At 46.7% G+C, this 26,697-nt stretch overlaps 1 protein-coding gene across 2 annotated transcripts in view; it reads right to left on the bottom strand.

Annotated features, from left to right (window-relative positions):
• Nucleotides 1–21,429, bottom strand: part of VSIG10 (V-set and immunoglobulin domain containing 10) — a 35,799-nt gene extending 14,370 nt beyond the window's left edge. The window contains exons 1-5 of one of the 2 annotated variants that reach the window (XM_066260474.1): nt 21,254–21,429; nt 20,830–21,049; nt 16,404–16,685; nt 5,470–5,772; nt 3,177–3,437 (exon numbers count right to left, since the gene is read on the bottom strand). In XM_066260474.1, coding sequence (XP_066116571.1) covers nt 3,177–3,437; nt 5,470–5,772; nt 16,404–16,685; nt 20,830–20,902 — 919 coding nt within the window. In that variant the 5' untranslated portion in view covers nt 20,903–21,049; nt 21,254–21,429. The other variant, XM_066260473.1, reaches the window with a different exon arrangement.
• Between the last annotated feature and the right edge of the window lie 5,268 nt (nt 21,430–26,697).

Genomic DNA, 26,697 nt, shown 5'->3' with positions numbered 1-26,697 from the left:
GCTCCAATGGAGCCTCGGCTGCGGGAGGGGAAGAGAGAGACAGAGAGGAAGGAGGGGGTGGGGGTAGAGAAGCAAATGGGCGCTTCTCCTATGTGCCCTGGCCGGGAATCGAACCTGGGTCCCCCGCACGCCAAGCCAACGCTCTACCGCTGAGCCAACCGGCCAGGGCCTCTCATACTCTTTCTAAAGAGAGTGATTGCCAACAGACGCAGGGTTTTTTTTTTGGGGGGGGGTGATGGAAACATTCTAGAATTAGTGGTGACATCATTGTGGATATACTAAAAAGAAAAACAAAAACAAAACAAAACAAAAAAAAGAAAAACACCAAATTATACATTTTAAAATAATGAGGTTTATGTTATGTAAATTTAAATTTTATTTTTAAAAATTTGTAAAAAAAAACCAATTGGGCCAATTTGGTCCTTGGGACATGGTTTGCTAATCCCTGTTCTAGCACAGAAAGCAAGTCTTGGTCTGTTCTGTTGCCCAAGGCCAGGTACAGTATCTGACACAGAGGGGACCCTTGGGGCATGTTTGCTGTGTGAGTCAGTGGGAAAGGTCAACCATTTGAAGGTCACTTGCTTAGGAAAACAAGCACCTCCTGGCTCACTCCTCAGCATGTCCGCTCTCCACACTACACCTCTGAAGAGGATCCTGACACATCATGAGGAGCGTCTCACCATGGCCAATAAAACCCAACAAGCTCTGGTCCTCGCTTACCCACTGCATTAGTTTCCTGAGCTGTTTGTAACAAAGTATCACCCACTGGGTGGCTTAATGCAGCAGACATTATCCTCTCACAGTTCAGAAAGTCAAGTCTAAAATCAAGGTGTCAGTGGGCTTGATTCCTAAAAGGTTCTGAGGAGAAAGCATCCCATGACTCTTTCTAAGATTCTAGTGGTTGCTAGCAATCCTTGGCATTCCTTGGCTTATAGATAGATGCATCACTCTAATCTCTGCCTCCATCATCACGTGGCATTCCCCCTGGGTGTCTGCGTTCAAATTTCCCTCTTCTTATAAGGATACCAGTCATTGGAACAGGGCCCACCCTAATCCAGGATGACCTCATTTTACCATAATCATATCTGCAAAGACCCTTATTCCAAATATAGTCACATCCATAGGCACCAGGGTTAGGATTTCAACATATCTTTCTGGGGGGACACAATTCAACCCACCACACCCATCTTGCCTCATTGGTACCTGAAGCACAATGCTCTGGCTATACTTCTCTTAATTCCTCAAATGCCAAGTATGCTTTTCACTTCAGGACCTTAGCATCTGCTATTCTCTCTGCCATAAATATTCAGCCCATATCTCTTCAACCTGGGCAACTCCTTCTCATCTTTCAGGTCCCAATTCAAAATACTGTACAGGGTGGGGCAAAAGTAGGTCTATAGTTGTTCAAATGGTAAACAATACAATAATTACTAAATAATAATACAAGAATAAATGTGTTTCGTGTACTCATAACTGTAAACCTACTTTTGCCCCCACTCTAGATTACCACTACAAGGAGACCTCCCTGCCACCCTCCCAATGAGACTTTCTTACACACACCATGTTGTTTTCCTCATTATTCTCACTGTCTAAACCTAGATTATTTATTTTTGTATTTTCTGTCTTCTTCCTACCTCCTCTGCACCCAGAAGTTAAGCTCTGTAAAAGAAGAATAGTAATGGTTTTAAAAATATGCCCAGAAATTCTTTGACATTCCTCCCTTCAAAAACTGGTGCTTAGCCATGGGTCTAATGGTTTGAGCAAACTTGGCCCCAGGTGCTAAGGATGGCTCCATGGCCTCACCTCAGGCACTAGAATAGTTCAGTTGCTGACCAACATAGCAGCAGCCCAAATGGGCACAGCATTGCCTGGTAGGGGGCTTGCCAGGTAGATCCCAGTCAGGGGTGCATGTGGGAGTCTGTCTCTGCCTCCCCATCTTTCACTTAATAAAAAAATAGAGTTAAAAAGTGGTGCTTAAGCCCTGGCCAGTTGGCTCAGTGGTAGAGCGTCGGCCTGGCGTGCAGAAGTCCCGGGTTCGATTCCCAGCCAGGGCACGCAGGAGAAGCGCCCATCTGCTTCTCCACCCCTCCCCCTCTCCTTCCTCTCTGTCTCTTTCTTCCCCTCCTGCAGCGAGGCTCCATTGGAGCAAAGATGGCCCGGGTGCTGGGGATGGCTCCTTGGCCTCTGCCCCAGGCGCTAGAGTGGCTCTGGTCACAACAGAGCGACACCCCGGAGGGGCAGAGCATCGCCCCCTGGTGGGCAGAGCGTTGCCCCCTGGTGGGCGTGCTGGGTGGATCCCGGTCGGGCGCACGCGGGAGTCTGTCTGACTGTCTCTCCCCGTTTCCAGCTTCAGAAAAATACAAAAAAAAAAAAAAAAAAAGGTAGTGCTTAAAAAAAAGAATGGTGCCTAATTCTCCCCACTCTCCTTGAAAGAGAAGTCAGACTGAGTGACTCACTTCTAATGAACAGAACCTGGTGGGAGGGACGCCATGTGACTTCGGAGGCTAGGTCATAAAAAGGATAGTATCTACAAGGCTTACTCGCTCTTGCATCACTTGCTCTGGGGGAAGCCAGCCACCATATTGTGAGGACAATCAAGTAGCCCTGTGGAAAGTCCCAGCTGGAGAGGAAGTAACTTGCCAGGTATGAGAGTGAGTACCTTGGGCGTGGATCAGGTAATGTTAGCCCTCCCAGCCATCAGAGGAGCCATGGGAGGCAGTGGAGACCCCGGCACCATGAAACCATGACAAACCATCCCCACTGTGCCCTGTCTGAATTCCTGGCCCATAGAAATCGTGAGATAATAAATGATCTGTTGTTTTAAGCCATTAAGTTTGGGGGTAATTTGTGACCTAACAGGAGGTAACTAGTAAAAGAACGTTGCTGCTTGTCTTGTTCGCCGCTCCATCTCCAGCACCTAGAAACTGTGCCTCAGGCATAGCAAGTGCTTAAATAATATTGGTCAAATGAAAAACAGCCTGGGCTAGGACCAAGAAGCTTGGTTAAGTATCCTCAAAGTTTGAAAGAAAGGAAACATAAAACAAAAGAAAGGCAGAAAGGGAAGGAATTCGGGTCATTCTGACATCCTTAGGTTTCTTTCCTGGACCTTCTTTTGAACGGCTCTCCCAGAAGAAAGTGAGTAGACCCCAACCCCGGGACCAGCAAGCCAGACTCACAGATCTGTACCACGCAGCTGGCTCCCGACTCTGGCCCCACAATGTGGCTCCCGACACATTTGAACTTCTTGCCATCTGACAGCTGGGACTGGTTCAGCATCTCCACTCCCAACTTTGACGTCCCCACAACCACACCTCCTGGCTCTTCTGTCCACAGGAAGTTAGGGTCTGGATATCCCCCGTCCCAGCGACAGGTGAGCTGCAGCATGAACGAATTCGGGGACATGTCTGCCCAGCACTTCAGGTCTGACGAAGGGGGAGCTGCAAACACCAGAGGGAAACGTGGGCTTAATCACAGACTCCAAGGTCAGCCACAGGGCTGGTTCTGAGGACGAAGGACCCAGGGATCAGAGAAATACCAGCCCCAGGCAGTGTCTCTTGAAATATCCCCTAGTCTAGCACAAATTAGTGCCCGACAACAGCTAGGTTTCCTCTGCTGGGTGTTCAATCTCTGAGGGTGTGGACCTGATTTATCTTTGTGTTTCTCACTAAGTGTGTGTGCTATTTAAGTTTCAATTAATAAAATGAAATAAGTTACTCTATCACACTCCCCATATTTCATCAATCACGTGTGTTAGGTATCCGACTACACGGAGTAGAACATTTCCATCAGTGGTAGTCAACCTGGTCCCTACCGCCCACTAGTAGGCATTCCAGCTTTCATGGGGGGCGGTAGCAGAGCAACCAACGTATAAATAAAAAGATAGATTTAACTATAGTAAGTTGTTTTATAAAGATTTATTCTGCCAAACTTAGCGAAAAGCTGACATAAAGTACGTGGTAAGTAATTATTATTATATGCTTTAACTTGCTGTAACTCTGCTTTATAAATTTTATAAAGTAAAGTTACTTCCCTACTTTATAAATCACCATTACTGTGGAACCAGTGGGCGGTTAAAAAATTTTACTACTAACAGAGATACAAAAGTGGGCGGTAGGTATAAAAAGGTTGACTGCCCCTGATTTCCATCATCACAGAAAGTTCTACTGGACAGTTTTGGTCTCTAAAGGGAGTTACAGGTGGGACTTATTCACTCTCATTCCCAACACACACTTCCTTTTTCCTGTGTGCATGTATTACTAAAAACACAAAAATTTAACAAGTTACAAACCTATAAATCCAATGTAATCTATGTGTTAATAACTATATATGTAAAATTTACTATATATACACATTATATTATGTGTGTGTATTATATAAAATATATCACAGAAATAAATTTGAATCTTATATGAATGGGCAGGTATGTGGTGTCTACACGAAAAATTAATTGGAAATATACCCACGCGATAGTGAGAGTACAAGTGACTATTTTCCTCTTTATACTCATGGGTGTTTCTCACAACAAGCGTGTGTGACTTTATATACAATAAATGCCATTTACGGTGGAGAAAAAAACAGAGATAAAGGCTCTGAATAACGCATGAATGACTAATGTGTCATTCATGAATGACTAATTATCCCGCCCTCTAGCTTGTTCTGATGCTCCCTTTCATCAGCATGGAGCAGGGGTTCCCTCTGCATCTCTGCAGTTGTTTTTGCCCAAGAAATCTGTAAATAGGTGTATCTGCTGGTTGCTTCTTCACCCCCAAAATAAAGGCTCCTAACAGTGCTCGAGGGCCCAGGGTTCCCGAAGAGAATGCATGAGGACAAATGAATGAATCCACCAACTGCGGTCCATCCACACAATGGAGCATCATGCAGCCAGAAACAGGAATGAAGTCCTGGCCCATGCCACATGGGGGAAGCTTGTAAACAGACGCTGGTCACAGCAACAGGGCCCATGTGGTGTGATTCCTTTCATATGTGATGTCCAGCACGGGCAAATGCATAGAAATGCACAGAAACAGAACGCAGATTAACGGGGTTTGGAGGGGTGGGGAGGGGCTGGGGTACGGGATTTCCATCTGGGGTGAACCACACAGAAGTGATGGTTGGACAACACTGTCAACGTACTAACTGCCAGTTATACATGTTATAATGGTTACTGTTATGTTAGGTACTTTCACCTCAATTAAAAAAAAAAAAAAGGAAGCATTAAGCTAGGCATTAATTTCCCTCTGTGGCTCACAGGGACTCTCCTGTACCTTCCTTAGCAGCGGCCGTCTAGAAGAGGCGACTCGCTCTCTGACAGGCAGCCCTGGGTGTGTACGTGAGTGTTGAGGGAGCAGCAGAAGCATGTTAGGACCCATGCAGCAGGCAAGCCTTTGTAGACAAAAGAAAGAGGCACAAACACGTAGTTCACCAAAGGTCAAGGTGAGCAAGTGGGGGAGGGGAGTGCTTCTTACGCACAGTAGACCAGGAGCTCGGTGGTCACCTTTCGCAGTCTCCCGCTGAGCCCATTCACGGCCACGCAGGTGTAGTTCCCTTGGAGGTTCCGCGACATCAGTAGCAATGTGAAGCAGCTGACCGTCAGGTTGTTCCCAAAGGGCTCGGTCCTGGCATCTGGGGCCCGGAACCACCACTCCACCGCGGGCGGAGGCCTGGAGCTGCTGCTGCAGTTGAAGTCCACCTGGGAGCCCTTGGCAGCATAGAGGGTGCCATTGGGAAGCACACCTGTGCTGGAGATGTTGACTCTGACCTGATAGGGGCCGCCTGGGAATGACAGAGCGCATGCGGAAGGCTTAAGAGTTCATTTGAGCCCCTTTCCACCTTAACAGTCTCAGAAACGATCAAGAAGGATGACACTACCTATCAAATACTTAGCTTATGACAAATGCGAGGCTAACTGCCCCTGCCCATTCTTATTTAATCCTGAGCAACTGTGTCTGATTTATTTATTGGTGGAATCAATCCTTACAGAAGAAAAAAAAATGAAAATTGCTCCTGTTCAAAAAAGACTGGCGAGTGGAAAGGATATCTGCGCATGAAAGAGTTAACGGAGCAGGCCTGAGTCTGCTCCCCATCCAAAGGCCGGCTTGCAAGGCTGGCCTCCACTGGCGACCGGGAACTTGGATTTCAGGAGGGTTCCCACCATTCCCAGAACTGACAAGAGCAGGGCTCACCGCGCATAAACTGTTTGTACAGACAGCGTGGTGTATGCTGAACACCTGCTTTCTTCTGAGAGTCTAGAATTTGGGGATGTGCTAGGTAGAGGAGGCCAAAGTGATCGGCCCCCAATAAAAACTCAGGGTGCTGAGTCTCCTGTGACTTCTGGCTGACAACACTTCACACATGGTGCCACGACCTGTTGCTAAATGAATGCAGCATGTCCACGTGACTCCACTGGGCAAGGACTCCAAGGAGCCTGCTCCTGGTTCTCCCTGGACTTCACGCATATGGGCCTTTCCCATTTGCTAATGTTGCTTTGTGTAGTTTTGCTGTAATCTAGTCCTGTGAGCGCTCCTAGAGAAATGTCATACTGAAAGACAAGGGCAAGTTACCTAACCTCTCTTAGCCTCCATTTCCCTCATCTGTGAAATGGGTGACACTAGAACCCACTCTTTGGGATTGTGGTAACGTAAATGAGGTAGTGATAGTACAGCACTGAGAACAATGCCTGGTTGTTGACAGAACTTGATAAATGCTGGGTCTTATCTTCATTTCCCTCACCTCTCTGAACTTCTTTCCTGTCCCCAGGAACGCCCTCCCACTGTTGGTACCCGGTGCACCTAAGATGCCATGTCCCTTTCGATGAAAAGAATATATCTCACACCTATTTATGCTAGTCACATAATGTGTGACCTCTCCCAGACACTTCCTCTGAAGAAGAATCCAGGAAGGGTAATGCTTGGTTGGCCAGAGGACTAAACCTATGACTGTAGAATTTTGCGCAAAAACAGGTCAGTGGAAAAAAATTACTAGGGGGAGGAAAAGGTTTTTCCAGAGCTCCTCAAAGTGCAGCATCTGACTTCATTTCTGCCTGAAGCCACTGTATAATTCTAGAAACTGTGGTTTCTGAGGACAACATTCTTAACAATATGCTCGTCAAGTTGGGACTAGCTCCTAGTAGTTTCAGAGATCTGTTAGAATCATGTCACCTCCCACAGAAGGTCTGGGGAAAAAATTATACTGTGGTTTGGGAGGTGCTCAACTGTCTCATTCACTGTGGCTGGCTAGTTGGTTAAGTATGTGGACCAGCAGGTCCGAGGGCGTGCCCACATTTGGCAGGCACCCAATTAAGCACAGGGTGCCCCTGCAGTACCGGTAGCCAAGCCTGGACCAGTCAATGAAGTGTGTTAGTTGGACAGCTGGGTGGGTCTTCTAAATTGTGGTCCGGAGGGCTACAGTGGCCTGGCATGGACAGTGTAGATCAGCAGTTCTCAACCTGTGGGTCGCGACCCCGGCAGGGGTCGAACGACCAAAACACAGGGGTCGCGACCCACAGGTTGAGAACCGCTGGTGTAGATCCCTAGAGACTGGCAGGGAGGTGTTTTTAACCAGCACAATTCTCAGCAGGAAATGGAATTGGGCCCTGGTTGGCTAGATCAGTTGGTTAAAGCATCATCCTAACAAAACGAAGTTGCAGGTTCGATTCCCAGTCAGGGCACATATAAGAAGCAATCAATGACAGCATGAATAAATGGAACAACAGGTTGTAGTTTCCCTTTCTCTCTCTCTGTCTTCTCTCTTCCTCTCTCTCTAAAAATCAAGCAATAAAAAAAAAAGTGGGCCCTGGCCAGGTGGCTCAGTGGATGCAGTGTCATCTGAGTGCACCAGAGGTGACAGGTTTCGATCCCCAGTCAGGTTGCATATGAAAGTATGTGTACACATTGAGTACACAACTAAATAGAACAACTAAATGGAAGAACAAACGAGTTCATATTTCTCTCTCTCTCAAATCAATGGAAAAAAAATTAAAATTAAATTAAATTAAAATTTTAAAAAGGTGCAGTTAGATACAGAGAATAGATGAGAAGGAAGCCATTAGAAGGATTAAAACAAAAAATCAAATGAAAGGACACGAAGGGCCTCCCTCCTGAATTACATGGCTAAAGGTTATAGCTCATCTATAACCCCTTGGGTGGCTCTGCCTGATTAAAGCTGACACCAGCTTTTTGATTCCCTGGGGTTCTTCCACTCCTCTGACTTACTGCAAAGAAGGAAGTATCCATTTCCTTCCCTCCCACCTCTCTCCACTCCCCATATCCCTAAATAGAAACTTCTAGCCCTTTATGCTTGCGGGGTAGTGGTAGCAATCATTCAGACAGACAGATGGGGAAACAAACAAACAAATAAAAAACAGTCAAGAAGTAAAAATACAGAGTGGGTACAAAGGTTCAGCTTCTTTTCAAGGCCGTGGTCACTGGCAGTTTCAGTACTTGACTCTCTGGGAGTCCTTGTTTTCAGTCCTTGTGGGATGGATGCCTCAGCCTAGTGGTTACGAGCTTGTCCTCTGAATTCAGACAGACCTGAGTGTAAATCCTACTGTGGCTTACAAACGGACAACCTCGGGCAAGTGCCCATCGCTCTCAGTCTCACTTTCTTGCCCTTTTTATGAAATGAAAAGAACAGTGATAACATCTATCACTGGGTTTTTGAAGAATCCAACGAGATAATATAAGCAGAACACTTAGCCTGGTGTTTGACATGTGGTCAATAGTCTACAAATATTTTCTGGTATTGTCAGCAGTTGTATACTTTCAGACTGATTTGAAAACAAGCATTGGCAGTCAGACCTGTGATGGTACAGTGGATAGAGCATCGACCTAGAATGGTAAGGTCGCCAGTTCAAAACCCTGGGATTGCCCGGTCAAGGCACAAACAACAAGCAAGCAACGAATAACTAAAGTGAAGCAACTAAGAGTTGATATTCTTACTCCCTACCTCCTCTCTCTGAAAAATCAATAAATAAAATCTTAAACAAACAAACCAAAAAAACCAAACAAACAAGCATTGCAGACAATGGCCCACTCTCTGTATTCATATGGCCGACAAGCTGAGAATGGTTTTCACAGATAAACATCTACAATTGATTTGATGAGACAGAACACTAACTCTGAACCCCAATTAAGCAAAATGTTATTCCCCCCCCAAAAAAGAATTCCATTCTTCTCATTAGTAGGCCTGCATTACCAAAAAGAAGTATTAAACTACAGTGTGTCCGTAAAGTCATGGTGCACTTTTGATCGGTCACAGGAAAGCAACAAAAGACGATAGAAATGTGAAATCTGCACCAAATAAAAGGAAAGTGATCCCAGTTTCATACCTATTCAGTGCAGTTCGATGTGGGCTCATGCACAGATTTTTTAGGGCTCCTTAGGCAGCTATCCCGTATAGCCTCTACAGACTCGTCACTGACTGATAGCCTATCAAAATGGGGTTTCTCCAACAAACTGCCGGTTTCCTTCAACTGCTTATCCCACCGAGTAATGTTATTCCTATGTGGTGGCGCTTCGTTATAAACGCGCCAATATTTACATTGCACTTTGGTCATGGATTCGAATTTAGCGAGCCACAGAACACACTGAACTTTCCTCTGTACTGTCCACATCTCAACTGGCATGGCCGTGGGCTGCTCCACTGTATACATGGTGTTACGTCATCATCTGTGCATGCGTACATGCTACCACATCATCCTACAGAAACTGGGAGGGTTTTCCTTTTATTTGGTGCAGATTTCACATTTCTATCGTCTTTTGTTGCTTTCCTGTGACCGGTCAAAAATGCACCATGACTTTACGGACACACTGTATTATTATATTTTGAATTTTGTCAATAAATATGATGTGGAAATTGGTTTTCATTCTTTTCATATAAGTACTTAACGTATATAATATCCTCAATTTTACTCACTGGCCTAGAATGTCTAAAATATTTATACAGAAAAAGCTGGATTTCTGTTCTATAGAAAAAGCTGAATTCCTGTTCTAGAACAATCTACCACAGCCTCTGCTGTCATTCTTGACATAGGAACTCACTTCTTTCCTGCCCTTACAACTATAGGTGGGCCAGTCAAGGGTCTCAGAGCGTTCATTTATACCTCAGGGACCCATAAATAGAGAGAGTCCCATCTCAGTGTTGTGAGTGCCTCACCAATAGGAAACGTCATCTTCAGATTACTCTTCTTACCAGCATTTTTATTTGAAAATGACCTAAGAATATCCTGGGTAATCTGCGCCATTCAATGGGTGTGTTTATAGTTCTACAGTAGGATAAGATCCTTGGGAAAACATACAGAGACTGTTTTGGTATCACTTTTAGAGACTGAACATAGATGTAAATACCACAACCCATCGCCTCCTGATCTTCCCTAGTGACTGCAGATCCTGGACAAGAAGTGGGAACCCAGAGGTCGTTGGTCTATTATAAGAACCCATCTCTGCTTCTCATGAACTTAGCAAGACTCAAGTTAATCCATCTGTAGGCAAGGACCATCCATCTTCTGAGAGGGGATCAACAATCTTTCTTCAGTGCATCCAACTATCCTTTTCCCTAGGACCTTTCATTGTGATGAAGGACAGTGTCACCACTGCAACAGAGAATGAAGTGTAACTCACTCAGACTCAGTTCATCGGGGAACCCCGGGACTTTCCCGAGACTCAGTCCCCTGTTAAGTCTGGAGTGGCAGCCACATCCCTGGGTAAACAGAAGCATCCCTATCCTCCAAACCCCAATGAAATCCAAAGGGGCTTTTGGATTTGGACCCCTGCCAACTGGGTCCAATGCTCGCTCAGCCCTTGCTTGGCCTGAGAAAAACAGACACCAAGAGTCTGGCTCCGTGCACTGGGTCTGTGGTCTTTCACGGGCTAATCTCGAGCGAGATCGCGCAGCGCCCGAAGGCCTGAGAGATGATATCTCCAGTAAAGCACAGAGTCTACTGGAATCAGTCAAGGTCGGGGCCACCTTCCCCATTCCTCCAGCCTCTGCAGGTAAACACACAGCTGCTCTGACCTTACACCCACCCCAATTTGGAGGCAGGAGAGGATGGCTATAGCAGCGAAGTAAACAACAACAGCATGGCAGCTGGCAACGGCTCTGATCCGCAGGATCTCTACTCCCAGGAGAGGCGTTCCCAACCCTAATGGCAAGACTTTTCAATGGCACCATGAAATGAACCAGTGTTAGTGCGGTCTCTCTGTCCTGAGACGGACACAGTAGCATTGTGGTGCCCAGCCCAGGCTGGTTGGCTCACCCCAGGCCTGTAGAAAACCTGGGTCCTAGAAGGCAGAGGCCCCACGCGCCCACTGATCCATCAGGAGAGATCCAAGCGGTCAGGAAGGACGGAGGAGCCACCAGCCCTCACACAGCGGGCTCTGTGTTTCTGCAGCTCCTCTGCCCATTCGCACATTCAACATCACTTCCAGATAACAGCTTGTCACATCTGGAAAACTTTTCCCCTAGCTTCCAAGGTCATGTAAGAATGTTTCCAAACCTTTCTCCTTAAGAGACCTGAGTTATCAGCCATGTCAGGGGGCGGGGGGGAGACAGGACAAACAAGAGCTGAGCATGCAGAGTTCCTGACCCACAGAAGTCCTGTTTGAAAAGGCCCAGATGTGAAATGATTGCTAGGAACTTGAGATGCACTTTTCCCACAGGAATCCCATCACCGGCTTAACCAGTTGGTCAAGGTAACATGGACCAAATGCATCTTGCGTGTCTAGTTCCGTGTGGGTTTATCTCATGAATACGTGCAGGGAATCTGGGCTTGTGTTCCACCATTACCCCTGATTTCACAGATGATAAAATCAAGGTTGGAAAAGTTCAAGTGACTTCCCCAAAGGTAACAAAGACAACAGCCAGCAGGACCTAGACTGAAACTTTGCCCAGGCAGCTGGACCTCAGGGTGCGTGCTCTCAGGCACTTATAAACCCCACTGTCCTCCCAGAAACGGGGGCTGGATCAAACCTAACCCAGATGCCCAAACTGTCTGAAGGCCAAGCTCCAGTCTGGCATGCCAAGGCCTCCCTTTAAGCCATGGTCTGAGAAGCAGGAAGGGGCTCCCTGATGCCCAAAGGGGCCTGATGTTTGCCAGGGTTCTCCTAGAATGGGAGTAGGACCTGACATTCCCGAGGGCTTGAGTGTATGTGAAACGGAGGACATCTGTGTTATGGACTGAATGTCTCTGTCCCCCCCTCCCCCAATTCACATGTTGGAACTTAATCCCCAATGTGATCTTTGGGGGTGGGGCCTTTGGGAGGTGTAGAGCCCTCATGAATGGGATTAATGCCCTCATAAGAAAAGACCCACAAACTTGCTTCCTCTCGCTCTGCGATCTACCATGTGAAGATACAATGCAAACCGGAGAACAGGCCCTCACTAGACACCGGATCTGTTGGCACCTTGATCTTGGACTTCCTAGCCTTCAGAACTAGGAAATAAATGTGTGTTGTTTAACTCCCCCAATCTATGCTATTCTTGTTATATATAAGACTCAGACAGTCTGTACCCTATTTTCCCAAACAAGCCCGACACCAGTCAAGGACCCCTTATGTTTTCCAAATGAACAAGTTTCCATAATACAAATCACACCCCAGTAATTCGGGGAGCACAAAACACCATTTGAGTTTAGTGATTTTTTTTCTTTTTCTTGGGAGGCAGAGAGACAGACTCCCACATGCACCCGACCAGGATCCACCCGGCAAGCCTGCTAGGGGGCGATGCTCTACCCATCTGGGACGGTTGCTCTGTTGATCAGCAACTGAGCCATCTTTTTTGTTTGTTTGTTTTGTGACAGAGACAGAGAGAGGGACAAATAGGGACAGACAGACAGGAAGGGAGAGAAATGAGAAGCATCAATTCTTCATTGCAGCACCTTAGTTATTCATTGATTGCTTTCTCATATGTGCCTTGACTTGGGGGCTACAGCAGACTGAGTGACCCCTGCTCAAGCCATCGACCTTGGGCTCAAGCTGGTGAGCCTTGCTCAAGACAGATGAGCTCACACTCAAGCTGGTGACATTGGGGCCTCGAACCTGGGTCATCCGTGTCCCAGTCTGACGCTCAATCCACTGTGCCACTGCCTGGTCAGACCTGAGCCATTTTTTTTATCACCTCAGGCAGAGGCCACAAAGCCATACTCAGCATGGGAGACCAACTAGCTCAAACCAGTTGAGCCATGGCTGTGGGAGAGGATGAGAGAGGGGGAGGGAGGAAGAGCAGATGGCCGCTTCTCCTGTGTGCCCTGACTGGGAAATGAACCCAGGACATCCACATGCTGGGCTGGTGCTCTACCACTGAGTTAACCGGCCAAGGTGTTGTTGTTTTTTTCATGTAAGTTCACTTTTGTCATAATAATCTCTCTAGCAAGCAGTAATGAAACCAATCCATGCCCCAATAAACTTAGCCAATGATTAATATAATCAGTGTCAGATAAAGTCATCATGAACTGCAGGCAGTGATGATTTAAAAATAAAACAAAAAGTTGCAATGCCACCTTACTCCTCTGTGGTCAAAGAGAAGATAGATATTTATTGACAAAACTGACATAAAGGAATTATTAATTACTGTTTGGCAGCTGGAGTGAGGGAGGCTTGCCCGCACTTGCCCACGGGCTCACAATGGGAGCCAAACAGATGGATATTTTATTTTTAGCAAGAGAGAGAGAGAGACAGAGACAGAGATACAGACAGACAGACAGGAGGAGAGAGAGATGAAGAGTATCAACTCGTAGTTGTTCATTAATTGCTTTCTCATATGTACCCTGACTGGGGGTCTCCAGCCTAGCCACTGACCTCTTGCTCAAGTCAGTGACCTTGGGCTCAAGCCAGCAAACTTGGGCTTCAAGCCAGTGACCATCGGGTCATGTCTATGATCCCACACTCAAGTCGGCAACCCCACGCTCAAGCTGGTGAGCCCACACTCAAGCCAGATGAGCCCACTCTCAAGCTGGCGACCTCACAATTTCGAACCTAGGTCATCAGCGTCCCAGGTCAACTCTCTATCCACTAAGCCACCGCCTGGTCATGTGGTGACATTTTTTTATTATACCCACATTCATTCCTGGCCATTGAGCAATTCATCTACGGCATGTCCAGACACAAAAGCACTGAGCTCACAAATTCCATAAGCCTTAAGAGTTATCGGTAGTTGGTGGAAACCTTAGAGACCATCCAAAAATCTAGATGTATCCTCGAAACCTCTCTCTCCTTCATTCTCCATTTCCAATCCCCCAGCCAGTCCTGCTTCTCTACCTACAAAAATATTGTCCAAACCTGTGCATTTTCACCAAGGCCACAGCTACCACTCAGTTTTTGGCCACCGACATCTTGTATCCCTACTTGATTTCCTTGTTTCGGTTTTATCAGCCCTCCTCTAGACCACGCACCTACCTTCTCCACATGTAATCCAACTGATACTACATCCCCTGCTTACTTAACGCTCCAGAAGTCTCTCTTGCACCCAGAATAGAATCCCAATTCCTTACAAAGTCCAAGCAACTAGCTGGCTAAAAACAACAGCAGTTGATTCTTTAACAGTTCTAGAGCCCAGAAGTCTAAGATCAAGGTGTCAGGAGGGATGTACTCCTCCGAAGAGAATCCTTCCTTGCCTCTCCCCTAGCTTCCGGAATTGGCCATGAATCCAAGGCATTCCATTGCTGGAAGCTGCATCCTCCGATCTCTGCCTCTGTCATTACATGACATGCTCCCTATGTCTCTGTCTTTGCCGCACTGTCCTCCTCTTATGAGGATGCTAGTCAACTTTAATTAGGACCCACCCTAATGACCCGATCTTAACTTGATTTCATCTGCTAAGACCCTATTTCCAAATAAGGTAACATTCACGGGTACCAGGGGTTAGGACTTCAACATATCTTGGCGGAGGGACATAATTCAACCTATATCACCAGTCCTACCCTGCCTCCCACCCCGTATCTCACACGCCCTGCCCCTCACACCCTGGGTTCCTATCATACCAGTCTTCTCCCCATCTGAGCATGTACCATGCCCAACCCATCTTGCATGCACTGGGTGAATTTCTGCCTGGATGGCACTCTTTTTTTCTCTTTGTATGACTGGCTCCTACTTATCATTCCGCTTAAATGTCATTTCTCCCAGAAAACTCTTCTCTGACCCCCTCCACAACTTTAAAGTGCTTCAGAGAATCACATCACCCCATCTCAGTTCTCTGCATAGCACTTGTCACTCAGAAATTGCCCGATGCATTTACTTGTTGGCTTAGTGTTTCTCTGCCTCCTACTGGGAGATCATAAGCTCCATAGATAGGGACCTTGCCTGTCCTGTGGCCCAGTGCCTAGAACAGTGCCTGGCATTGGGCTGTCTATAAATACATGTTGAACAAAGGACTGAATACGTTCTTTATTTTACAAAGACAGGAAACCAGGGAGCAGCAAAGTGATCACATGGGTATTTCTACTAAACTACACAGCTGGCTATAGACTGTGGGTGTCCTTCTAAAATGCGTGACCAGCAAACTTCTTCTGTCAAGAGATGAAGAATAAATAGTTTAGGCTTTGCAGGCCATACGATCCGTGTCACAGCCACTCAGCTTTGCTGTTATGGCACCAAAGGCAATCAGAGAAACTATGTCAATGGCCAAGTGTGGCTCTATTCCAATAAAACCCGTGGAAGGACATGGAATTGTGAATTTCACAGAATGTTCACGTGTCACAAATATTCTTCTGCTTTTCAGTTTTTCCAATAGTTTAAAAAAATGTTAAAAATAATAATAAAATATGGGTAGTTTGCAGGCCATACCGAAGTAAGCAGCAGACTGGATATGGCCTACAAGCTGGGGTTCGCTGACAACATGCTCTAAATATGTGCATGTATGTGGACATTAGTCTGTTTCTAGAAAGCACAGGAATAATAGCAGTTCATGCCGAGCCATGTACTAAGCACGATAACAGAGGAGCACATACCTGGTAAGGTAGGCAATGCATTATCCCCAGTTAACACCTAAGTAAAACTGAAACTCAGAGATATTAAGCTACTTACTCAAAATGATACAGAACTAAATGACAGCCTTAGGATTGGAAGTCAGGCAGTCTGAGTCGATTATGTTATACTCTTTGTTGCATAATGAAATTATATCAACAGCAAAATGATATTAACAGTAAGCTAAAAGTAACAGCTCATGATTACACCAGGAGATATTTATAGCACTTTATATAGGTCAACTGGTATCTATCTATTCATCACAGCAATTCTATGAGGCAAGAATTCTCTTATCCCCATTTTATAGATGAGGAAATACAGGTGTGAGAGGTCCCTCAGCCTGCAGGTGGCAGAGCCCAGAATGAAACCCAGGTCATTGACTCCAAAGTGCTCCTCCTGTCTAACGCTCCGAGCACCTCACCAACCAGTCCCAGGGCCCCCTGCACTTACTGGCCACCTGCAGCCACACTTGGAACCACCGAGTCTCGTTCAGCATCTCCCAGCAGGTGTAGTTCCCCTCATCCTGCAGGTTCAGCGCCTGGATGTGCAGGGAGCTGGCATTCAGCAGCGAGAAGCGTGGCTTGGCTAGGGGGAGGCTGGAATTGGAGGACAGGAGGAAGACAGGCTCCGAGTCACTCCGGTACCAGGTCACTAGGCCCCTTGTTCCCGAGATGTTGCCACAGTGCAGAGTAATGTTCTCATGAATTTCTCCAATGACGACAGCCTCCAATCCTGCACAAGAGAAGGTCAGGCTATTACTACTTTTCTTGATCTCCAAACAATTTCCATTTTTACACAGTCCTCTACATTACGAGTTTCAAAATAAATCAGTTGTATGTTTTTAGGATGCAATCACACACAGAGCCTCGTCCTGTCGGGGCTACTGGAGAGGCCTTGACATGAGTCACAAACAAAACCACAATAAGTTACCTATCACATCATAGCCACCAAAATGGCTAAAACCAAAGATAATAACAAGTGTTGACAAAGATATGGAGAAACTGGAACTCTTACACAGTGTTGGTAGGGTTTTTAAATAGTGCAGCTACTCTGGAAAAGTTTGGCATTTTCTCACAAGATTAAAACTACTGCATGACTCAGGGATTCCACTCCTAGGTGTATACCCCAGAGATAGAAAAACATAGGTCTACACAACAACTTGTACATACATGCTCACAGCAGCATTATTCAGAATAGCCAAAAGGTAGAAACAACCCAAATGCTCATCAACTAATGAATGAATAAATAAAATGTGGTATATCCATACAATGGGAATATTTAGCCACAAAAAAGGAATGAAGTACATGCTACAACATGGATGAATCTTGAAAATATTCTCTTTTTTTGTGACAGAGACAGAGAGAGACAGACAGAGGGACAGACAGGGACAGACAGACAGGAAGGGAGAGAGATGAGAAGCATCAATTCTTTGTTGCAGCTCCCTAGGTGTTCACTGATTGCTTTTCTCATATGGGGAGTGACTGCTAATGAGGATAGGGCTTCTTTTTGCGGGTAATGAAAATGTTCTGGAATTAATCTGTGCTGATGGTTGCACAATCTTGTGAGTATACTAAAAACTACAAACGATACGCTTTAAAAGGGTGAGTTTTATGGTATTTCAATAGAAATCTTACTTTTAAAAGAATCTGCCACCTGTCTCTGGGAATCCTTCCTATTTGTAAAACAGAGTAACAGTTATCTGTGTTGGGCCATTTGTCTGGCTAGAAGGGGCTCCATTTGAAAGATATGAAGCCAGCCTGAACATGCAGGACATTCCAATTTTCTCCCTATTTTGGCCACACCATGCCCTAAAGCCAGGACAAGATGAAAAAAAAAATCTAAGCCACTTGCTGGAAGGCAGAAAAACGTCATCTAATGCTAGAGATTCCAAAATGGCAAGAAATGTTTCTGAACAATCACTTCAAAAAGCAGGCGAGAATTATTTTTAAATAATTAAGCTTGGGAACCCAAGTTCTCAGTGACTGTCCCCACTGAGGAGAGACAATGAGCTGTAGAACTACAGATGCAACGTGTGTTCATGAGACCTGAAGATCTGCCCCTTCCCTGGCTTCTTGGCAGAGGAATAAAGGCACTTGAAAAAGCCCTGTTGAAACTTTAGTCTCTCGGAACTTGAGCTAATATTGTCTTCTCCTCCAAAGAATAAGATGATGTAATCACAGAAGAAACCACTTGAAGGCATTCCACTCTTCCTCCTGGCTTCGCTCACTTTTAAACTAATGAAACTAAAATTGGCCTTGGAGATCTTTTAGATGAGGCAGGATTTAGTCCTGGCTCAGTGCAGAGGAATACAGTCATCGATTAGGGATGTCTGTGTACAGACACAGGAAAGATAGTCCCTGAGGGTCCATTAGTTCCCTGCCTGCTTGTCCTGTAACCCCTCATTTTATATTGAGAAAACTGAGATTCAGAGAGTTTAAATAATTTACTTAAGGTCCCCTGTAGTCACTGGGACAGTTGGGATGGCTATTCAGGTTTTCACTACTCTAAGTCTCAGGGATTTACTCTGGTCTCTCAACCAGACAGGGTGAGACCATATGCATAGCAACAGTTTGTGTTGCTAGAAGTCATCCACATGATGTCTAGAGGGTCCCCTGATGCCTCCCAAAGGAAAAAAGGAGAAAGCAATATAAATGATCATTTTCCAATGCTGCCCTCATAGTATCATGCCCAGACTTGGATTTGTATCCCAACATTTTTTTTTTCCTAGCAACTTTCCTCCAAGAACTACCAGGAGTTTACAATCTGAGGCAACAAGAGAAGCATGAACATTGTCTCAAGTTAAGTGACAGGAAAAAAGACGATTGTTTTCGCCAAGACAACTCCCAATTTGCAAAACAAACAACAAAAATATAACATGCTAGGGAAGCCATCAGCCCTGTACACAAAGGTGAATTTGTCCCAGGCATCAAAATAACTGGACACGGCAGTGGAGGGGGCATTCCTGTGAGCTGAGCCGCAGCCAACCTGAAAGCCCGTTCATTCCAGTATAATGATCTCAAACCAGGGTCTGATGTTCCCAGGTCCTTGGTGTTCACAGTGCAGTAAACACTCCAAATAGCAGGGGAGAAGGGAACTTTCAGAGACCAACCATCCTCTTCTCCGCCGCCTAGTACTAAGTCAAAAGAGGGCTCAGGTTATGTATAACAACCGGGAGTGGTGTAACAAATTTGGGGTCACATGCTCTACATAAAAGAGATGACCACAGCTCAGTTTCAGGTGGGCAAGCGAGCCCTCTCCTGCCAGATCTTCAGATTTTTTTTTCTGAATAAACTGGATAAAAACTTAGATTATGGAAAATTGCACTGTTTTTTGTTTTTTGTGTGTTTTTTGTATTTTTCTGAAGCTGGAAACAGGGAGAGACAGTCAGACAGACTCCCACATGCGCCCGACCGGAATCCACCCTGCACGCCCACCAGGGGCGATGCTCTGCCCCTCCGGGGCGTCGCTCTGCTGCGACCAGAGCCACTCCAGCGCCTGGGGCAGAGGCCAAGGAGCCATCCCCAGTGCCCGGGCCATCTTTGCTCCAATGGAGCCTTGGCTGCGGGAGGGGAAGAGAGAGACAGAGAGGAAGGAGGGGGTGGGGGTGGAGAAGCAAATGGGCGCTTTTCCTATGTGCCCTGGCCGGAAATCGAACCCGGGTCCCCCGCACGCCAGGCCGATGCTCTACCGCTGAGCCAACCAGCCAGGGCCTAGCATTGTTTTTAAATGATGGCTGAGCGCTGGCCAGATAGCTCGGTTGGTCAGAGCACTGCTCCGAAGCATAGAGGTTGTTGGTTTGATCCCCGGTCAGGGACCTACAGGAACAGATCATGTTCCCGTCTCTCTCTCTCTGTCCCCCTTCCTCTCTAAAATCAATAATAAAAATTTTTTTTTAATGCTGAAAACAAAATAAAATGAAAACCTGAGCAAGTCTTACAGTTAGGAACTTTTGGCATTTGCTGCTAGGAAGCTCAGGGAGCAAGCAGTTCCTGCAGGAATTTACAAGCCATCAGCTGGGTGTGCTGAATGGGGCAACACAGAAAATAGCACTCCACAAGAATCCTGGCAAACTACATTGCCACCTGGGTCCTTCTCCTTTCCCTCCCCCCAAGACCTCTCCTTGCTTGTCACATCTCCGGTGAATTAAGGTTTTTTTTCAATCTTTTTATATTCTGCATATTTTTTGTAAGAAACCCTCTGCTCTTTATTATTATAAGGCAGAGCACAGATGAAGCATTTAAGACCTTTGCCAATCGTGTCAAGTGTAAGAGGTCATGTCACATGTAAGGGAAGATTCTGGAAGTCTGAAGTTATTTCAAAATAACAACAAAAAAATTCAGTGAAGACTGTATGGCTTTGAATATACTAGTCCACATAAGTCTGTTTGCAGGGAAATCCACAGGTTACAGGTGTTAAGTCAAGTTCAACCTTGGGCAGAGAGAAGGAGGAGAGGAGAAAATAAGGCCAGGACTTTGAGCACCTGCTTAGCAGGTAAAACCAGAACGTGAATTTACATCCGACGCTTAAAACAACACTTTCCCCCTTACACGTGCCTCTTAATTTTTCCGAGCTTCAAAATTCCCATCTTCGATTTCCCCAATTTTCCCATCACCGCTCCGCAGGCCCTTGCAGCCTCGCCCGCTGCCTACTCCAGGAGAAGGAAGATATCTTGCCCTCCATCGAGCGCCCGGGAAAATTCCTTCCTGCAAAGAGAGCCGATCGGCGAGCAGGAAACTCAAGACCCACCCCGGGCGGCTTCACGGCTGCAGCCACAACCAAATCCGGCGGAGTAGGAGGGAATTCAGTCCCTGGCTTTCCCTCCTCTCCACTGTCGCCTGGCAAAACTCAACTTTTCCCTCCAGCTCGCGACCCTTACCTGCGGCGACCCAGCGGGCCAGCAGCGCCCCGAGGCAGAGAAGGACACGGGGCTCGGGAGCCCGTGCGGCCATCTCGCCCCAGTTGCGGACAGGGGCCCCTCAGGAAATGCAGGGTCTGGCTGGGCTAGGTGTGCGCTCCCCAGGGCTCCGGCCACTTGGGTACCAAGGGCTCCTCCCAGGTCCTCAGAACGACAGAATAGGTCCACTTTCCGCAGCCCCCTGGAAGGATGCTTGGGGTGAGTCCGATATCGGGGCTGAAAGCTGCGCCGGGCTCCCGGTGTGATTCTCTCTCTGGAGCGATTGGCCCGGGGTGGGAGGGCGCACCCCGCCCTTTGTGCCCGCCACCCACTCCAGCTCGCGGAAAACAACAGGAGCGGGGCTCCCTCCCGCCTCCCATCCAGGCGGGAGCCTAACTTCCTCTACCTTGGCCGGGGAGGAGGGCTTTATGCAAAGGGTGCGCGCCCGGGCTCGCCGAGCCGACTCTGGCCCGGCCGGGGGAGGAGCGCAAAGGCTGGGCCCTCCCGAGCCCACTCCGCCCCAGGCTGCAGCCCGGAGTCGCGGGGACAGCTGGGCCGGGCAGAGCTTTGCAGCTGCCGCAGGACGACACCCCTACCCCGACCTCGCGGGCGCTCCGGCTGCAGCACCCTGAGGAGCGTCGCTAGTAGGAGGGGCCGGCTGCCAAGCTGCAGAATTGAGGGTCCCCGCGGCGTCCCAGCTTAGCTGCTCTAGGGATTCCCATTTGTTTTCCTGTGCTCCCGGCGGGCGGGCGCTAGGGCCGCCATCGCTGCCTTTTTCTACCCTTTGCAGAACGAAGGCAAGTCTAGAGCAGGAGAAAGATGATCCCTTAGACCTCCCAGCCAAAACAGCCACGAGACTCCTGTCCTATTAACTGGCCGAGACCACACTGACAGAGCGAAGTCCAGGAGCCAGCGGAACTTGGTTCTCAGGAGCTTTTTTGTTTGTTTGTTTTTCCTTTTTAGGTCCTCCACCCGCCATCCAGTCTGCTTCCCAGAAAACTGCATTCCCGGGCTAAAATTCCTCTCTTCTCCACCACTCTCGCATCCCGTCCTTCTGTCTTTGGGGACTTTCCGGGGGGTGATATCCTCAGGAAGAGCTGATACTTGAAACAGCCCTACCAGAAACTTACTCTTAAAAAAAAATTTTTTTTTGCAATTAATACAATAAAACGATAATTGTATTCTCTAGGAGGTGGAGATGGCGTGTTTGTGTTCCTTCAACTTTTCTATTTTCGAACATTTCCCCATCACCTCATTATGAAATGTAGGGGGGTAATAAACAAAAACTATCAAGAAAAGCATTCTTTCTGTCGCTCAGAGGCCCCTTACTGAAATACTTCTTCCATGATGAAATCCTCTTGAAACCAATAAAAAGAAGTGTTTCACCTGATGAACTGAGCCATGAAATTGCACAGTTCTTTTTTTTCTCTCTCTCTTTTGCTCAATGATTTTAACTCTTCAGCAGCTCCTGACAGTTTTCCTCCTATTACCTCTCCCCCTTTAGTTTTGGTTTTAATCTTTGACCTTGTGATGGAAAGTCAAGTCCATCTCAGATGGACCTCTTCCGGTATCTGGTATTCCCAATGCCTGGCACCTTGTTATCACCCAATATATACTTGTTAAATAAACAAATGAAAGTTCATTGGTTTTGATACTGGGGCTCCTTGGGCTTGTCAGATAAGCACTTCACATCCGCACTGGAGTTAACGAGGTATAAGTAAAATCAGTAAGTGGCAAGTTGTCAGCTGAGGGTCTGGAATTTTCTGTGACTCTGGTAGGGCCTTGCATGGGGAACTACACAGAACAGGCCCTCCTGATACATTTGCTGAGTCGGAAGCATGGTTCCTACGGCCAGTTCTCTACCCCCCAGACCTATCAGTCTCCTTCACTGTGTGCGATTCTGATAACAACTCACCTTTGCATGGCTGTGGCCTTTTTCCAAAGCCATTTGAGAAACTTACTCTTGCCCTGGTGGGATAGCTCAGTTGGTTAGGGCACAGTCCCAAAGTGCGGAGGTTGCTGGTTCGATCCTGGTCAGGACACATATAAGAACAGATGATGTTCCTGTTTCTCTCTCTTCTTCTTCTCTAAAATCAATAAAATAAACCTAAAAAGGAAATTTAATCTTATTGGGCCCTCCTTACAACCCTTGGACTTAAGAACTCATTCAATCTTATTTTGTAAGTGAGAAACCTACAGTTCTAGAGAAGGTTTCTATACAGTTCTATTTTCCAGATCACAAAGTTAGTTGGTGGTAAAGCCAAGGCTGGCTCCCATTTCTGTCTGACTCCAAGTCCTACCAAACAAAGTTCCAATCTTGTCACTTATACAAAGGCTGCCATGATCCAGATGCTTTGGGTATCACCAGAACAGCAGGCATGGGCAATCCTCTGACCAGGGCTTGAAGGAAGCCTCAAGACTACTTGGTCTGGGACAGAACTGGTCCGGGAAACACCCCCCACCCCGGGATAGGAGCGCCCTGTTAGGAAACGCCCTGTTTTAACACCTGGTCTTCTTTCCAGCTACTTTGAACAGTATGTCTTCTGGAAATAAAATATCCTTTCTCGCCTGACCTGTGGTGGCGCAGTGGATAAAGTGTCCACCTGGAAATGCTGAGGTCACCGGTTCAAAACCCTGGGCTTGCCTGGTCAGGGCGCATGTGGGAGTTGATGCTTCCAGCTCCTCCCCACCTTCTCTCTCTGTCTCTCTCTCCTCTCTCTCTCTTCCTTTCTCTCTCCTCTCTAAAATGAATAAATAAAATTTAAAAATATATCCTTTCTTCCTCAGCTGCTCTGTTGTCTGGAACAATGACCAGTGAGTTGGGGATTCACCATGGGGTCTGGCAAGGTAAGGGCCTCTCAAGCCCGTTTCATTATCTGCACTAATAGGTAATATTTACCTCCTGGGGTTGTTGTGAAGGGGAAGTGAGTTGACACGTACAAAGGGACTCAGCAAAGGTCTTTAAGGTATTGCTTTGGGGGTCTGTCATTTGAGATGCACAAGCATAACATGGGGCTTTGGCCCTGGCTGGTTTGCTCAGTGGATAGAGCATCAGCCTGGCATGTGGATATCCCAGGTTCAATCCCCAGTCAGGACACGCATGAAAAATGAGCATTTCTCTCCCCCTTCTCTCTCTGTTCTCTTGCAGCAAATGGCTCGTGGTTGGAGCATCAGTCGGCCCTGGGCACTGAGGATATCTCAGTTAGTCCAAGCGTCGGCCACAGGCACTAGGGGTAGCTTGGTTGAGTTGAGCTTCAGCCCCAGATGAGGGTTGCTGGGTGGATCCCTGTCGGGGCGCATGCAGGAATCTTTCTATCTCCCCTCCTCTCACTTAAAAAAAGGTCCAAAAACGTAGGGCTCAAACACCTCTTTGCTCAGTCAGCTACACATGGCTATTTCTGTTTGGTTTGGTTTTTACCTCCCATGAATTGAAAAACTTACTCTCAGCTAAGTACTTCTCATATATTAATTAGTTCATTGAATCCTCAGGACAACCCTGAGGGGTAGGCATTTCCATTCCCAATTTACAGATGGCTCAGAGAGGCCAAGCTGCATATCAAGTAAATGGGAGATCTTGGATTTGAACCCAGGTCTGAGGCAGTTCTGTCTTGATCAGTCTTGGAGGGAGGAATAGAATGGAGCTCCTGCCTGACTCCACACTGTTCGCTTCCTGCATCCTGGGTCTTTGAAGCCGTCAAGCCACCTATTATTTCTGCCCACTACTCCTCTTGTATGCCCCTCCCCAGAAGCAATGCTGTATGGTTTCTTAGCAACGACCTGCTTCTCCTAGGGATGTTCTCCTAGGGGCTCAGACAGTGCTGCCAGCAGGCACTCATGAGATAGCAGCCCAGCCTCTCAGGTCCAGCTTTGGACCCCTCACTTCAAGAAGTACTAAGAAGTAATGACAAAATCCTACCTGTGTCCCCTTGGATGGGCCTGGGACCCACAGGCTGGCACTTCAAGGAACAGGTACAGGACCTGGCCGATCCCCTGAGAAGAAAGCCCTCTAAACCTCCCAAAGCACCACCTTCTCCCACCTCCCCCTTTGCCTCCTGCCCAGAAGAAAACAGTTGGGGTACAGATGCTATGGCAAAAAAGCTCCTGAAATCAGGTGAAGTTCCAAGAAAGGGCTGACAGGATGAGCTAGAAAATGGACAGTTATCAAATATCTACTGTTTTCGACTCCTTTCTGGACTCGGGCCCAGGAGGGTGAAGTTTGGTGTCTCTGAGTGGCAAAGAACCACAGGACTTGGAAGGCAGATCCACCTCCAGAAGGCAAAATGCCACTTGCAGAGGCATCAGGAAAATGACTATCCAGTTCCCTAAGAAATGGGCAGCCAAGGGTGGAAGAGAGAAGGATGGCTCACCCACCCTAACAGATGAAAGCAGCCCAGAGGTGTGCTGCCAACCACGGACCCTGGCTGCTGGGGTAGGGGTGGGTGATCTGTAGCGCTTGCCGTTTTCCGTGGTGTAAATACTTCTGCTATGGCCAAGTTCAAGCTGTCACGTGAGGTTACTGAACTATAGGCACAGTCAGCTCTCCCGAGCCTGGACCACCAGAATAGCCCCACTTTCCCCAGTGAGATACTATGTCTAAAGTGGGAAACTTTTGACAGGGTCACCCAGGAGATGACCTGCTGAGAGCCAAACAGATAACTCAGGAGGAAAGCACTCTTTTATCATTCTTTCGTTCTTTGATCTCACACTCACCTATTAAATGCATTTGTTGGCCAAGATAAATGTTCTTCTCCTAACTCCAGTTGGGATACACGAATTGATAACAGTAAGAGCATTTGCTTTATGGGGACAGAGGAATTTAGTAAACTCAGGGTATCCTGAGAAAGCTCAGATAAAGCATTTTTCTGAAGGTAACTTACCTATTTTTTAAATTTTTTTTCATTTATTTATTCATTTTTTTAGAGAGGGGAGAGAGAGGAGAGACAGAGAGAGAGAAGGGGGGAGGAGCTGGAAGCATCAACTCCCATATGTGCCTTGACCAGGCAAGCCCAGGGTTTTGAACCCGCAACATCAACATTTCCAGGTCGACGCTTTATCCACTGTGCCACCACAGGTCAGGCAACTTACCTATTTTTTTAGATACCATTTGTTTTTTCCTGATTATAAACACACCATGCTCATTCTAGAATAATAAGAAAAACAGAAAATAAAAATGTAACCATAACCTATCTAGAAACAATCACAGTCACCTTTTCTGCTGAGTTCCGATGTGTGATATGTTTTCAAAGTTGTATGCAAAGCTTGGATTCCTCCTTTTGTTCCTTAACTTTATATTAGAAGTATATATTGTGATTTTTTTTGATAAATAGTCTTTTTAACTGGAAAAGTAATAAAATACTAATGGTAATATATATATATATATATATATATATATATATATATATATATATACGTACAAGTGAAGTTTGCAGGCATTATGTTAAGTGAAATGATCCAGTCACCAAAGGACAAACACTGTGTGTCTTCAAGGTACCTCGTGCAATCAGATTCCTAAAGACAGAGAGCAGAAGGGTGGTTGCCAGGGACTGGGAGGGTGGAGGGGAAGAAACGGGAGTTGCTGTTTAATGGGTATGTTGTTTCAGTTTTGCAAGATGAGAAGTGTTTTGGAGATGGATGGTGGTGATGGCTGCACAACCACGAGAATGGTCTTAATGCCACTGCTCTGGATGCTTAACAAGGTTCATTAAGATGATAACTTTTTTTATGTGTATTTTACCACAATTAAAATTTTTTTTTTAATCGCGCATGCAAGAGAGAAAAAGAGAGGGAGGGAGACAGACAGACAGACAGGAAGGGAGAGAGATGAGAAGCACCAACTCATAGTTATGGCAC

This window comes from Saccopteryx bilineata, chromosome 2 (assembly GCF_036850765.1).
Source record: "Saccopteryx bilineata isolate mSacBil1 chromosome 2, mSacBil1_pri_phased_curated, whole genome shotgun sequence".
In the NCBI taxonomy this organism is placed as follows: Eukaryota; Metazoa; Chordata; class Mammalia; order Chiroptera; family Emballonuridae; genus Saccopteryx; species Saccopteryx bilineata.
This window is presented reverse-complemented; position numbering and strand designations above follow the sequence as displayed.